The sequence below is a fragment of the Canis lupus genome, chromosome 18 (genome assembly GCF_048164855.1).
Source record: "Canis lupus baileyi chromosome 18, mCanLup2.hap1, whole genome shotgun sequence".
Classification (NCBI taxonomy): Eukaryota; Metazoa; Chordata; class Mammalia; order Carnivora; family Canidae; genus Canis; species Canis lupus.
The window spans coordinates 18,389,937-18,405,419 of NC_132855.1; the positions used below are offsets into that span (position 1 = coordinate 18,389,937).

The 15,483-nt window shown below is 41.7% G+C and overlaps 1 protein-coding gene across 3 annotated transcripts in view; it reads right to left on the reverse strand.

The window, feature by feature from the left end:
- The window catches only part of WIPF3 (WAS/WASL interacting protein family member 3), an 83,577-nt gene that overhangs the window by 54,182 nt on the left and 13,912 nt on the right, over positions 1-15,483 (reverse strand). For all 3 annotated transcript variants that reach the window (XM_072783621.1, XM_072783622.1, XM_072783623.1), the window contains exon 2: positions 9,976-10,126. In XM_072783621.1, the coding sequence (XP_072639722.1) occupies positions 9,976-10,068 (93 nt within the window). In that variant the 5' untranslated portion in view covers positions 10,069-10,126. The remainder of the gene's footprint in view (positions 1-9,975; positions 10,127-15,483) is intronic.

A 15,483-nucleotide genomic window follows, 5' to 3' on the forward strand; every position in this document is an offset into this window, starting at 1 on the left:
GACTCCAGCCACCCAACTCAGTGGGAGGCACAAGAGAAGAGGAAAGGCCAACCATTCACCCCCTTGGAATCATGCTACAGGAGCAGACACTGGCACGACGGATTATCACCACTGAAAACCCAGAAGTGATCAACTCTGCCCTCCGTTTTTTGGACTATGTTCAGACCACTGGTCTAACTCCCCACTTTAAATAACTCAGGCTTCCAACCTTGATCTTGACCTTGGGTGTCTGACTTCCTGGCCCACACTGGCTGCCAATTACCGGTCCCGGATCTGGTTACTTGCACAGCTGTTCCCTGGTCCCTGAAATAATAGTAGCTACCACTCACCAAGTAGGGACTGGGGAAACAACAGCTTCTATCAATATCTTACTAGATCCTCACAATAACCCCATGATTTGTTCATTCAACACATATTTGCCAAATGTCCACTCCATGCCAGGCACTGCTCAGTTGTGGAGGATGTGCTATAGGCCAAACAGACAAAAGTGGAGCTTCCACTCCTAGGGCAGTGTGTCTGAGGAAATAGGGATTATTTTTCCCATTTACAGTGAGAAAAGGGAAGCCCGGAGTTACTAAGGAATTTGCTTGACATCATATAGCTAGTAAGTGGCACAGTGGGAATTCAGTTTCCAATCTGTATCATTCTAAAGCCCACATGTTTTTATTTTTTTTTAACACCCCACACTGCATCACTGAGTGATGGAACCGGACAGCTTGGCACAATGAGTGCTGAATGGATGATGCAGAACACAAACATGGTTTTACACCTTTGTGTTTTAAGTGCTGTATGTGGTACAGGTGCAATCATGCTTTCAGCAGCTTGAAAATACATTCATACTCCACTGTTTGAATAGATCTTATTAATATGGAAATCTATTACTACCAAGTACCAAATGGATACACTGCGTGGCCTTTCTGGAGTTTTAAAAGATGTGTTTACGTAAAGGAAAGGTGCAAGGTCTATTCTCTTTGAAAACAATAACAGATTGGAATGGGTAAGGCTGTGCCAAAGGCTTTTTTTATGGGTCCTAAAATAACACCTGGGTGTTAACTTTTGCTTTCCCTAAATTTGTTACTTTTGATAGAAATGCATTTGCCTTATAAAATATTTTCACTAAAATTTGAATGTACCGGGGCGCCTGGGTGGCTCAGTCAGTTAAGCATCTTCCCTTGGCTCAGGTCATGATCCCAAGGTCCTGAAATCCAGCCCCGCTCGGGCTCCCTGCTCAGTGGGAGTCTACTTCTCTCCCTCTCCCTCTGTGGGCTTGCTTTCTCTCTCTCTCAAATAAATATATAAATCTATAAAATAATAAAATAAAATAAAATAAATAAAATAAAATAATAAAATAAAATTTGAATGTGCTAATGTTGTTCTGACACAACATAGAACATGTTCTGGCTTTCAAGGCTTAAGCAGGTGTAGGATGTAGAGTAGTGGCTTGTTAGCTCCCAGTAGGGTTACCTTGAGAATTATATTTTTGCTAAACTCACTAGTTCAGGAAGTAATGCCAGGTACTAAGCTCCTACTATGAGCTAGGAGCTAGTACTGACCAGGGCACAGAATCCCTGCCTCAGAGTCACTCACTAACTGCTCAGTGGCCCCAGGATCCTTTCAGTCCTCAATTTGCCTGTCCCGGGGAGATCTCCAAAGCATTAGAAAGACACATCCAATGCCCCATGCTCAGAGAAGCAAGCATAGGAGAATGAATGGTGACAAACTCAGAGGACATGAAGGCTCTTTAAAGATGAGACCTCGGGATCCCTGGGTGGCGCCTCGGTTTGGCGCCTGCCTTTGGCCCAGGGCGTGATCCTGGAGACCCGGGATCGAATCCCACATCGGGCTCTCGGTGCATGGAGCCTGCTTCTCCCTCTGCCTGTGTCTCTGCCTCTCTCTCTCTGTGACTATCATAAATAAATAAAAATTAAAAAAAAAATCTCTTAAAAAAAAAAAAAAAAAAAGATGAGACCTCAAGGATCCCAGGATCCCAGAGGCAGGAAATACATAATGAAGCAGCAATCCAAGGTACAAAGTTCTGGTCTGGGAATAACCCATTCTCAGCACTACTCAGTACTAATTCTCAGTACTACTACCATGACTAAGCAGTGATCAGTGACAAGTCCAGGCATCTCTGGACTCAGGTTCTAAACTCTTCAGAGGCAGGGACTGGGTAAGTCCCTGTAAGTTTATGGTGCAGTAGAAGGTTCATAAATTTGCATGATGTCTTGGTCAAGGTTAAGGGCACAGTCTGTGGCCCCTGAGCTCAGAGGCATTTACAGTCCCCACTGTGTGCCCAGTGCTGCAAGCAGTACAGACTCCGAGCAGTCAGACCATGAGTGAGCAGATACATACACAATTGTGTTTTGTTTTATATAATTGCGACCATACTACTCCTATGTAGCCTGCTTCTCTCCTGCCATGCTACTTGTCTTTTCAGGCAACATTCTAGGAAATAGGACTTTCCCTGGCCGCCAACACCCTGCTGCAGAGACGTGTTTGCTGGTAGGTCCCAGCACCCCTCCCCTCTTGCAACTGTCTCCACTGAGTCAGGGCTGGGTATCTAACCTCCAGCAATCACCTGACACTGGGAGGTTTTTCCTTGTATGGTAAGGAAAGAAAGAGCAGTTTGGGGGAAGGGGTCCGTGGCCCCAAAGATCCCAGGCTCCAAACCGCAGTGGCCCAAACCGCAGTGGCGTTCCTTAGTGCAACAGTGCACTTATGAAAAGGTAACCCCGGGTGTAAGGAAAATGGATCACTTGCTGTTTTCTAGGAATCGTTAGTCACACTGCAATTTTAAAAGATTTCCAAGGCAAAGAACCAGCAGAGTTGGGTGTAAAATAAATCTCCGGCTAGGGATTGCTAAAGAGATGGCTGAGGCTTTGGATGGTCGCCCTCTGGCCTCACACCCCATGGTACCTTCCTTCCTTCTCCCTGGGTTCAGGCGCTGCAGGAGACTGGCTTATGCTCCTGGGCTCCTAGGAAATTTGATAAAAGCCTTTAACAAGAGCTTGCAGGCTCTCTAGCCACGTCCCAGGCATTATTAGTGCATAATCGCTGCCACCAGGATACCACTGCAAGCCTTTTCCTTTTCGTTCCCACCACCCCTCCCACCTCACAGCTGGGAAAAAAACCCACATTTCAATACCATCCAGAATGGCCCTTTGGAAGGATGACTGGCAGGTCCTGCCACACCTCTCTCGCTCACAGACCCAGTAAATCTGTTGCAAAGACTGGCTCCCTTTTTCACCAAAGTCGTGTTATTGCTTGTGGGTGCAAATGGACGAGAGAGAGAGAGAGAGAGAGAGAGAGAGAGAGAGAATGAATCAAGTTTTTTAAATTACTCGAAGACAAAGGTGTAGCTCTGCAAACTGTTAAGCAGAGACCAAATGTCAATTTAATTCTCTCCTAATAGCCTGGCCTAATGTAAAAGCCTTCTCCTTATCCCAGTGGTCACTGTCAATTCTGGGTAAGTGTTCCCAATCCCTTATTAGCAGCACTAATCAAAGCGCCAGTGTCAGGAGAATCTGAGTGACAGTGTTTAAGACTTTTTAAGCCTTTCATTATTCCAACCATACCGGTAAACGTGCAAATGACCTTTTCCAGAATATAGGGTAATATGCAATTCTACTAAGCCCCCTTCCACCTAGTGTCCCTCAACTCTGCATTTTTTTTAACCACAGCAAACACAAAACTCTGAAAGAGGCTCTCATGGGATTTCGGATACCACTCCACTTTCCACATTTTCTTTCTTAGATTGACATATTTTTCTATACCACGTGATCCTAGAGATGGTGAGATATACCACAGCAGATATTTCCTAACACTGGAAAGTCTACCTTGCCCATAAATCATGCAATCCTTAGACTACAAGGAGAAAAATTATCTTACTGAGTTTCCCGAATGCAAACAAAGATTCTACAAATGGTAAGGAGGGAATAGAATAGCAAGGGGCCATAACATGCTTCTCATTGTAAATTCCCTTTAGTATTTTATTAAACATGATCCCCCAGAACAGGCAGGTAGAAATATATGGCACCATGGTGTTTTCCTGCTTAGAGTTTTCCCTTTGATGGTAAATAAAGGATTATCAAACCAGTTCTCCCTCTGTTTTTATTTTATTTTTTAAATATTTTATTTATTTATTCACAAGAGACACAGAGAGGCAGAGACATAGGCAGAGGGAGAAGGAAGCTCCCTGTGGCGAGCCCAATGTGGGACTTGATCCCAGGACCCCGGGATCATGACCTGAGCCGAAGGCAGACACTCAACTGCTGAGCCACCCAGGTGCCCCCTGATTTGTTTTTAAATAACAAGATACAACTTCTCTTTGGGGTACTGTTTACTCTTTAGGATGTTTAAGTTTGAAGAGCAACATTAGAAAATAATGCTGTGAAAATTCACAAACCTACTTCTTAAATAAACACATATGCTGTGGTCATGACCCTACCATCATGCTTTGCCTGAACAACCCAACTCCAAAGAGTTTATCAGTTGGTCAGAGACATTTGTATTTCTTTCCTCTTGGGTAGGTAGTGTTATGGGATTATGGCAAGAAAACAGAAATCACAGGCCCTCAAGGAGTTTATTCTCTCATCTTGGACACTACCAAAGGGTCAAGTAGATTTGAAAACAAAAACTCAGTGAGAATCTGTTGCATTTCAAAAATCAAATCCATTATACTTTCTTTAGATTTTTAAAGAGTTATATTCTGCAACCAAAGCAACAATAATAATTTCATTGTACGTGGGCCAATGCCCCATGCAGGAAATTTTGATATTGTTACCAGATTTTAGAGGGATAAGACAAAGGAGTTGAGCTCAAAAGACAGGGGATATGGGGCAAGAAAAGAAAAACAAGATGGCAAAGACTCTTTCTTTCTTTCTTTCTTTCTTTCTTTCTTTCTTTCTTTCTAAGAGATGGGGAGAGAGATGTGGGGGAGGGGCAGAGGGAGAGGGAGAGAGAGTCCCAAGCAGGCTCCACACTGAGTGCAGAGCCAAATGCGGGGCTCAATCTCATGACCCTGAGATCATGACCTGAACTGAAATCAAAAGTCGGATGACTGAGCCACTGAGGTGCCCCATTTCTGGCTTTTAATTAAAGTCTACTCCAAAACTTAGCAAGCCCCATCTGCCCTTCTTCCAGTTCCAAGCTCATGTTTTTGGAAAAAAGAAAAGTTGCACATCAGACAAGAGGAAGAGATGAGGATGGGAAGAGGAGACGTGAGAGGTAGGGTGATGAAACCGAAAACTTTTAGCCCTGGTCTGATCCCCAGGTCTTCCAAAGCTAAACTGAAGCCTGACAGGATGCTTTTCATTACAAGCGATCAGATATAACATGCAAAGTGCCCCCTCCTTGCAAAGGTTACATATAGTACAACCTGCCACGTTGCTCCACGAGCATACATATTTAAAGTCCTGAACACTGGTTAGAAAGGCTTAACTCCATTTCTCAATCCTTTTACATAGATATTCATTCATGCATGCATGTATTCATTCATTCATTCAATGAGTAGAGAGCCTATGTATGAGCCAGGCACATAGCACTAAAAGACCATAAAGACCTGAGCCAAAGGCAGACACTCAACCGCTGAGCCACCCAGGTGCCCCCTGATTTGTTTTTAAATAACAAGATACAACTTCTCTTTGGGGTACTGTTTCCTCTTTAGGATGTTTAAGTTTGAAGAGCCACACACAATGTGGCCCATATTGAAATAAAAACAAAACTAAAAACTGGTAACTGCTATGAAGGAGGGGTTTAAAAGTATGTTATAAATGCCAGAATGGGTGTGAGGAAATGATGTTCCAAAGAGGTGAGGTCTAAGCTGAGATGCACAGAAAGAGATTTCCAGGCAAAAGGAAGAGCAATGTTGAAATCCTAAAGTAAGAGACACGACAAGAAGAGCACAGTAGAGGTCTAAGAGGTGAAATGGGCAACAGTTAAGAGAAGGATGGGAAGTCCCTGCAAAGCGATGCAAGGGAGGGATAAGACCTAATGCGAGTGTATCAAGATCCCTGGCTGCTGGTGACCAAGGAAGGCTGAATGAAGCCAGCTGGCTTGTAGGACAGGTGTTAGAAAACTTTTTCTGTAAAGGGCCAAAAGGAAATATTTCAGGCATTGTGAGCCAAGAGGCAAAATCATCGATGTTATGTAAGTATAATATAACAACAAAAAAACTTCACAAAAATTTTTAATGGCATTCAAAATATAATAATAATAATAATAATAATGGTAATTGAGTATTATTTTAAAAATACAGGCTAATTAGTGAGAAAATGAAATTATTTTGGGGGGAATAACAAGTTATTTCATTGGTTTTCAGCCACTGTAGCACAAAAGCAGCAGACAATATAAATGAAAAAGCACGGCTGCAGTCCAATAAAACCTTCTTTATGAGATGAAATTTGAATTTCATATAATTTTCATGTGTCATAGTGTTTTTCTTTGGATTTTTTTTCAACCATTTGAAAAAGTAAAAACTATTCTTAGCTTGTGAGCTGTATAAAACTGGACAGCGGGCTCCATTCTTATTTGCCAACCTCTATTGTTGAAGACCCCACATCTGGATACATCTAACTGATTGCTCAGAGTGTATTTGTTTTTGGCAGGTGATTTTTACAGAGCAGTGCTATGTATTTGTTGTTGCATCACAGCAAAGGCCTAGGGATATAACGTCATTCCATTATAGGTGATACTAAGATTACCATTTTATTTACTTATTTTTAAAGATTTTATTTATTTGAGAGAAAGAGGGAGAGAGAGCACACACACACACACACACACACACAAGCAGGGGGAGGGGCAGAAGGAGAAGTAGAAGCATACTCTTCACAGAGAAGGGAGCCAGAGGGCTGGGGGGCTCAATCCCAAGGCCCCAAGATCACGACCTGAGCTGAAGGCAGACACCCACCAGACTGAGCCACCCAGGCGCCCCTAAGATTACAATTTTAAAGGTACATTTTGCCACTTTGTAATTACAAGTAATCTGGGTGATACTTAGAATCCTGTGAACATCCTGTTCACCCAAAACCTTTCACTGAGTGGTTTTAGCTTTCACAGATGATCCTTGCCTGAGTCAATCATGACACTGGAAGTTACAAAATAATTTTGATATGACTTTAAATGGCTTCCTACTATGCCATTATATGGATTACATAATCATTTTTAATGCAATCTCCTGATATCAAAATTTTAGATTCTTTTCTTTCTTTTTTGGTTGCTATTATAAGTGTTTAATTTATATCCTGTAGATAAATATTTCTGTACACCTATGATTAGTTTCTTTTTTTTTCTTGAAAATTCAGTCATTTGAGAGAGAGAGAGAGAGAGAGAGAGAGCACAAGTGAGTGGGGAAGAGGCAGAGGGAGACAATCTTTAAGCAGACTCCTTGTTAAGTGTGAGGCTGACTTGGGGCTTGATCTCAAAACCCTGAGAATATGACTTGAGCCAAAGCCAAGAGTCAGATCCTTAACTCATCCTGAGCCACCCAGGCACCTCCATCTATTTCTTAGAGAAAATTACTTGGAGTGAAACTGGGTCATAGAGTCTAGCCATTTTTTAAAGGGTTTTCATCTATATTAACAATTTGTGCTTTACGGAATTATACCAAGTTTTGTTCCCATTAAGAACGATTAGTGCTTGGTTCCTGACATTTAAGAGCCAACACTTAATACCATCATCAAACTGATAGATGAAAATGGTTTCTCATTATTTTAACTTGTGTTTATTCAATTATAGTGAGGTTGGAATATTTGTATTTCTTTCACCTGGTCGTATCCTGTACTCATTTTTCTATTTATCCTTTAAATATTGATCTATAAGAGCCCTTTCTATACTAAGGATGTTAATTCTTTGCCTTTAATATGCATTGTACATATTTTTCCCAGATTGTAGAAAAATGCACTTTAAAAATATTAAAATTTACATGATTATTTTCCTCCTCGAAAGAATTTAGGAATGGGGCAGAGAATGCAAAAAATTAACCAAATGTAGAATTATTTTTGTTTATTATGAACTTTAGCATCTTTAAAGAACTGCCTAATGAAACTTAAAATTTTATTGTCAATATTCAAAATTCTCTTCTGATCTTTGCTACATATATATATTATATAGCTGATTTCACTATGCACAAAATGTGTTTTGTTTTTAATCCATCATTCCATATCTGCTTTCCATAATCAGCACAGTTATAAATACAATTTTTAATTAACTCTAGGATATAATGCAATTTTTAATTAACAGCATGAAATAAATTTCATTTAGTTCTCATAAACCATTTAAGATCCAATTTTTCATTAGAATAAATAGCATTGCTGTGAATATCCTTACATAAATTCTTTTTGATTCCTTTAGAGTTAAATTCTTAAGTCAATCTCAAAAACAAAACTACTCAATAACCAGAGGAAAAAGCACGATGCATTTAGGTTTTTATTGTTTTCTGCCAGAGAACACTCCAGAAAGACTCATTCAACATGTACTGAGTCCCAGGTATTTGAGTGTTATTGGTAGTGTTTAAAAGAGCTTATTTTCCCAAATCTCCAACAATATGGGTTTTGATAAGTTTATTTACTCTGGCTAAGTTTACAGTGTTGTGTATTGTGGTATCTGAAGTTCTTGGAAGTGGCACTTTCTCAGTGCAGGCAAGTCTATGCAAGAGCCACATGATATTCCCATGTATTCCATGTATACTCCATCTCCTTTATCAACTTTGTGGGATCAAATTCAGCAGTGGAATTCCAACATGTATTTCTATACTGGTTAGAGAGCTTTTAGATATAATTTACATTATGTGTTTTCTTTCCACTCTCTTCAAGAGCAAGAGCCAAGTTTGAGGCAGGTCTGTGTCCGTGGCACATCAGATATGGTCAGCGTGCAAAGCTAACATCATAGAGGGTGGCACCCAGGCATGCCCTCGCTCCCATCAGGGGAGGATGGCAGGTGAGGCTCTATTCCTGGCTTCCGCTGTTGGTTCATACCACCCCAGGCAGCCCTGCCTCTGCATGCCCACATCACCATGGCATCCGTATCCTTCATCTTCCACTAGAAACAGGAGCCGTGGTCAGTGCTAGACCTGGCTCTCTGCAGTGGCCCGTGGAATGAAGGCTGAGGGGTAAGAAGTGCTCTAGGTTTTCCTCAGAAGAAAGGTTCATTGACAGTATTAAGCACAAATATTCTTCTAAGATGACGGGGGAATGACTACACTTCTGAGGAAGATTTGGCAAAGTCTTGAGACATTTTTGATTGGCACAATCGGGGGGTGCTACTGGCATCTAGGGAGTAGAGGCCAGGGATGTTCCTAAACAACCTACAATGCACAGAACAGCCCTCCATGACAAAAATGATCTGGACCTGAATGTCAGTGGTGCCAAGGTTGAGAAATCCCTCTTCTAAAACAAAGCAACTGCCCTCTGTGCCTCTCCTAAACCCAAACTATTAAACCAAAAAAGAGTATCCAGTAATACAAACTGCAATGGAATGAACTCTGGCTTGTGTAGATAGGGAAATTTCCTTTGGGATTTATGTTTCACTGTGGCATTTCATAGGACGCTTCTCTTACGCGGGCCTAGAACTAGGCCACTGAAGCCCAAGCAACGTTACCACCATCCAGGTGGGCACTGGAAGCTGACTCTGCTGCATGGCCCACACTACTGTGCACTTGTCCCCATGGCCTCTCATCTGAGGTTTCCAGTGAGATGGGAGAGCCAGTTAGGGAGTCTCGGGAGGCCTGTATGGAGCAGCAGGAATCAGAGGAGAAATTATGCAGACGATTGTATGGGACACTGAGATGCTGCTGAGAAATAGGGAGAGAAATACCTGGCCAGGCTGGCTTGGAATCAGACCCTGGAGCCCCCAGAGCCAGCTCCTAAGATGGGGAGCTAGGTGGTGGCCGGTTCTGAACATTTAAAACCCTTCTGCTCAGGTGTATCCAAAGCAGCTTATGCTCAACAGTAACCCAGACTGAAAAACAACAGGTCTTACCGGGGGCGCTGGTGGTGGGGGAGGAGGAGGGGCCCCCAGCGGTGGGGGAGGGGGAGGCAGAGGAGGAGGTGGTGGCGGCGGTGGCACCGGCATATGTCACAGCGTTGGCGTCTCTTTGCTTCTGAATGGTCCCAAGAGAACGGTTTCTGCTCTGAAAGGGAGAAAAGAGATAGTTTTCAACTTGAGTGTCTTTATTCATGCGCAGGTAGCACGCATCACGCAGGCCCAGGCGAAGAATGGATAGCTTTTTCCTTTCTCTTGTCCACTCATTCATTCTTCCTCCCATTCACTCTTTCAACAAATACCAAATGCCCGCTCTGGGGCCGGCATTGGGTCAAGTGCTGGAAACAAAAGAAGTAGCTAGATTTTAGAGAGACTTAGGTAAAAAAAACTGATGAAATCTAGCTATTTATGTCTCAATAGAAATAGAATATATAAATATGTCAGTGGCAACACCTCATTCCATAACGATTTTTCCAAACAGCTGCATCCTATCTGCTTAGCATTAAACTTTCTCGCTTTTTCCTTTCTGATGCAGTTTAAAAATATTCTGTACATACTCCCATTTTCCTAAGCAGAGCAAATGGAATGAAATTTAACCTTTCTGAATGTCACGGGCTTAACGTTACTCACGATGCCAGCCTTGAACAAGGCTTGCAAAGTGCATTAATCATTTTCCTGCTTCCTTCTCTTCTGCTTTTACTCTTCTTGCCGTTGCCGGGCTGCTGTTTCTATACAATCTGGTATTTGCTACAGACAGGGCTTCGGGGCACAATTCTGCAAATATGGTTATGTTGCAAACAGTTAATATTAGAGGATGTATGATCTCCAAATAAATGTGGTATTTCACTGTGGAGTGGGTGGTGTGTGTGTGTGTGTGTGTGTCTTAGAATCCACATCAAAACACGCTGAAAAAGCTTAAAATGTATACTAAGGAAAAATCCCACAGTTTACAAGAATGAGGAAAACCTATAGAAGAATCTAACAATTTAAGTGGCAACAAAAATAAACATCAATCTTAGGCCGGGGTGGTTTTGTGTTCCTTCTGTCTCTCTAGTTAGTGGAAGGATAGAGCAAGGCCCATGCCCGTTTCTTTAGCTTTAAACTCCTACCATTTGTATTATTTAATGGTAATATTCTTATCTCTTAGAGGCAAAAAGCAATTATGTAACCTGGAACTTTGTTCCTAACCTAGTCCCCTGGATTTTGCTTACTTCACACACATTCTCTTTACCTTTGTGTAGAGTGGCTGCCATGTGACCGGCTAATCACAGTAATTTCCACATCAAGCCTCTGAGGTCAGTAGTTTAATCCCAATTTTATAGGTAAGAAAACTGACATTCAGAGATATTAAGTACTTAATATCACACAGAGAGTCATGAGTGGACCTGAGACTGGAACCCAGGCTTCCCAAGCTCTAAAGTCCAGCCTCTTCTCAACATGATTTTTTTTGTGTGTGGCAAAATGTGCATACTACAAAATGTATCATTTTCATAATTGCAAAGTGTACAATTCAGTAACATCAAGTACTTTCACAATGTTGTACAATCATCACCACTATCATTTCCAGAATTATTCATCATCCCAACAAGTGCCCATTAAATAATAACTTTCCATTCTTCCTCCCCTAGCCCCTGGTAACTTCTAGCCTACTTTTAGTGTGAATTTGCTTATTCTAGGTACCTCAAATATAATATTTGTCCTTTTGTGTCTGGCTTATTTGTCTTCAAGTTTCATTCATGTTGTAGCATGTGCCAGAATTTCCTTCCTTAATTGTATGTATGCACCCACCACATTTGGTTTATCCATTCATCTGTTGTTGATAGATACTTGGGTTGCTTTCACCTTTTGAGTACTGTGAATATAACTGTGAACATCAATATACAAGTATCTCTTCAAGACCCTGCTTTCAATTCTTTTGGGCATATACCTAGGAATAGAATTGCTGGATCATATGGTACTGCCCTGTTTTCAGCAGGGTTAAGAACCCCCTAAAATTGTACAAAAAATTTAACGTGATGGGGCAACCTGGGGGGCTCAGTTGGTTGAGAATCTTACTTTTGATTTTGGCTCAGGTCATGATCTCAGGGTTGTGAGATCAAGACTTGTATTGGGGTCTTCACTCATCAGGGAGTCTACTTGAGATTCTCTTTCTTCCTCTCCCTTTGCCTCACTTCCCACACATGCACTCACTCTCTCGAATACATTATATAAAAAAATTTAAAGTGGTATAAGATATACACATAAGTTACACTTTCATGTGGAAAGAATCCATGATAGTTTTTATAAGAATTCCAAAGAGGTGCATGAGCTGATCACCTTAGGAGACCACAATTTTCTTTTTTTTTTTTTTAAGATTTTATTTATTTATTCATAGAGACACACACACACACACAGAGGTAGAGACACAGGCAGAGGGAGAAGCAGGCTCCATGCAGAGAGCCTGAGTGGGACTCGATCCAGTGTCTCCAGGATCACGCCCTGGGGTGCAGGCGGCGCTAAACCGCTGCGCCACCGGGGCTGCCCAAGACCACAATTTTCTTATAAAGTATTCCCCTGAAAGTTACTAGCACCTGATAATTTCTGTGTCACTCTTTCTTTCCTTGATAGTAAAACAGGAACAGAAAGACTGAAAAAAATAATATTCATCAGAGTCCAGAGAATAAAACTATATTAAAATTGAGCAGAGATGCCAGTTGGTAGTAGATATTTCTTCTAAGTAGCATCAATATTATCTTATTATACAATAAAACAAACTGTGTGTATTAGTCGGATAAAGCTGGTGTTTTACTATTTTACTGGCTGAATGCTAAAGGAAGTTGGATGTGAGCTCACAGTTTAGTTGGAACAAAGATGAATGATCAGCTATTTGTGTTTTAACAATTTCTTTCATGAAAGGCATTGGGTATATATCTCTTTGTGATCCTTAATTCAGTGGCAAAATAATTTCAGTCAAAACTTTACAATAGGGATTAAAGGGTTGGCTGAAGTATCACAGAACAAGAAAACACAGAGGTCTCATTAAATGAGGATTACATCTTTTAAGCAAGACGGATGAGAGGAGTCAGACCTGCTTCCCTTGGTGAAGAACTGGAAAGGGATTAGGAAAGTAACTTTAGAAACTTAAATGTCACTTACCTAAGGTCGTTTATCTAAGAAAAAAATGGCCACAGGAAGGAATTAAGGAGAACTGTGGCAGAACTATTCATACAACCATTTAGCCCACAGCTGGATTATATCTCCTAGTGTCCTCTGTGGTTAGATGTGACCATGTGACTGAGCTCTGGCCAACAGAATGAAGGCAGCCGTGATGTCTTCCATGAGGCCCATAAAGACTTTCTACCCACAGTTTTCCTCTCTTCCTCCATCCACTGGCTGGCAGGAAAGGTCTGATATGTGGGCACAGCCACAAGATATAAGAAATCTGGGTTCCTGACTCTCTTTAAGGCCATCCACCAAATCCTTTATTGGACTTTACAAAAATGAAAAACTTCAACTGTGTTACATCATGGAGAGTCTGGAGTTTAAATGTATACAGCCACTAATTTTTAAGTTGCCCAACACAGGAACTTAATAGAATAGAGCCAATTCTCATTATGTGCAGTAGTTATATTCTATAAAGTTGCCAGAGACACTGAGTTAGCAAATACTGAACCACTGTTCTCCACAGAAACACAAAGAGTTAGACTCCTCTGGACATTTAGTCACAAGGCTTTTGTGAATTCACTAATACAGATTCTTGTTTTATGTGTATTTCTGCTATAAGACACCTCATTTCATATATATTGTTGGTACATTAACTTGAACTCCATGCCAACAGCATTATACCTCATGCCTAGATGAAGGTTCTCTAACTCATTCTTTTTAAAGATCTTATTTGTTTATTCATGAGACACAGGCAGAGGGAGAAGCAGGCTCCCCATAGGGAGCCCAATGTGGGACTCATCTCAGGACCTTGGGATCACGACCTGAGCTGAAGGCAGATGCTCAACCACTGAGCTGCCCAGGTGCCCTCTCTACCACATTTTCTCTATAAAGCACAACACAGCCTTTCTATGCACAACACTAGATCGCACTTCAGCATTATATTTGGGAGGGGCCATTTAAACGAGCAAACTCACCAACAACAAGCACACAAATCCAAAAAACATGGCACTAAATAGGATGTGCAAAGAACACTGGTTTACAGAGTGAGAACTGGAGCAAGCATGCAGAGTGCCGCCTCGTTGGACCTCAGCTGGGAAGCACGTGTGCACGGGGAGGCCCCAGGTTTCTCCCCACTCTGTACATGACAGTGCCGATGAATACTGACTTTGGAGTTGCAAATAGAGTTCAACAAGTAGGTGACTAGCAACCTATGGAATCCGTGAATAATGAGGATCGACAGGATAACTTTCTGAACCCCCTGTATGGGCTCAGCACTGCATCAGGGACTTATAACACACTGTTCCGATTAATGCCCTCAACAACTCTATGGTAGGCACTGGCATTTCCTATGATAGAGAACCGAATTTTATCTCAGAGACATTACTAGTTTCCTCCAAGTTTCAGAAAGAGTAACAGATGAGTTAAAGCTCTGGCCTCTCTGATCCAAAACCTCACTTCTTGGTTTTAATAACTTGGTATCATCCAGGTCATATTATCTGCTTCCATTATGCAAAGATTTTTAAATATTCCTGAGACCCTCAGGTGAAAAGGACCTCATGTAGGTAAGCATAATTCTTGCACTTGCTCCTCCTGAACCTAGGCATCCTTGCTGTCCTTTCAATTTTATTTTGAGAAATCTGAGAGTAATCAGGTGCCACTGGGCTTCTGTCTTGCTGAACTCCCTGGGATGATGTTTCAAACTCTAGGATTAGAGGGTATTTTTACATGTGGTACTTGATGGCTTTGAAGGCTTTTTCTTGACAGATAAAATAATTAAGCAATTACCTAGAGAAGTATTTGTTAAAATCTGACAGTTAAGAATGCAGAGCTCCAGGAAGTCACAGGCTGTACCATGAGCTCTTTGAAGCTTTGTGCTCTCTCGACACACTTAAAACTGTTATTTTGCTCTGTAATGTATTAAAAAAAAATGCCGAGGATAAAAAAAGCCAGATTCTCAAAGGCTTTTGTGTTTTCTCCCGACTCATGAAATAACTGAAAAACAGTGCTGAGACGCAGGTTAGATATCCAAACACCCTTAGAAGGTGTGGAGGGCGGCAAAACTAATGCCACTTCCACGTGAGAGCCCCCCCCCCGCCCCAGTACAGGGGACTGTGCTACTCTCAGGGTCAGACAGGTGTGCTTTTCCCAGCTGTGTGGCCTTGATCAAGTCACTTAGCCCCAGGGGGTCTCATTTTCTTTACCTGTAAACTGTCTAGAATGCTTAACTCTCGGTTGGTCGTCGGGACTAAAACAAAGACTGTACATGAAGAGTATTACAGAGGTCTTGACAGGCAGCCGATGTTTAACTGGAAGCTATATTTATCAGCATCACACCACCACCTGCAGCCCCACAAATAACTA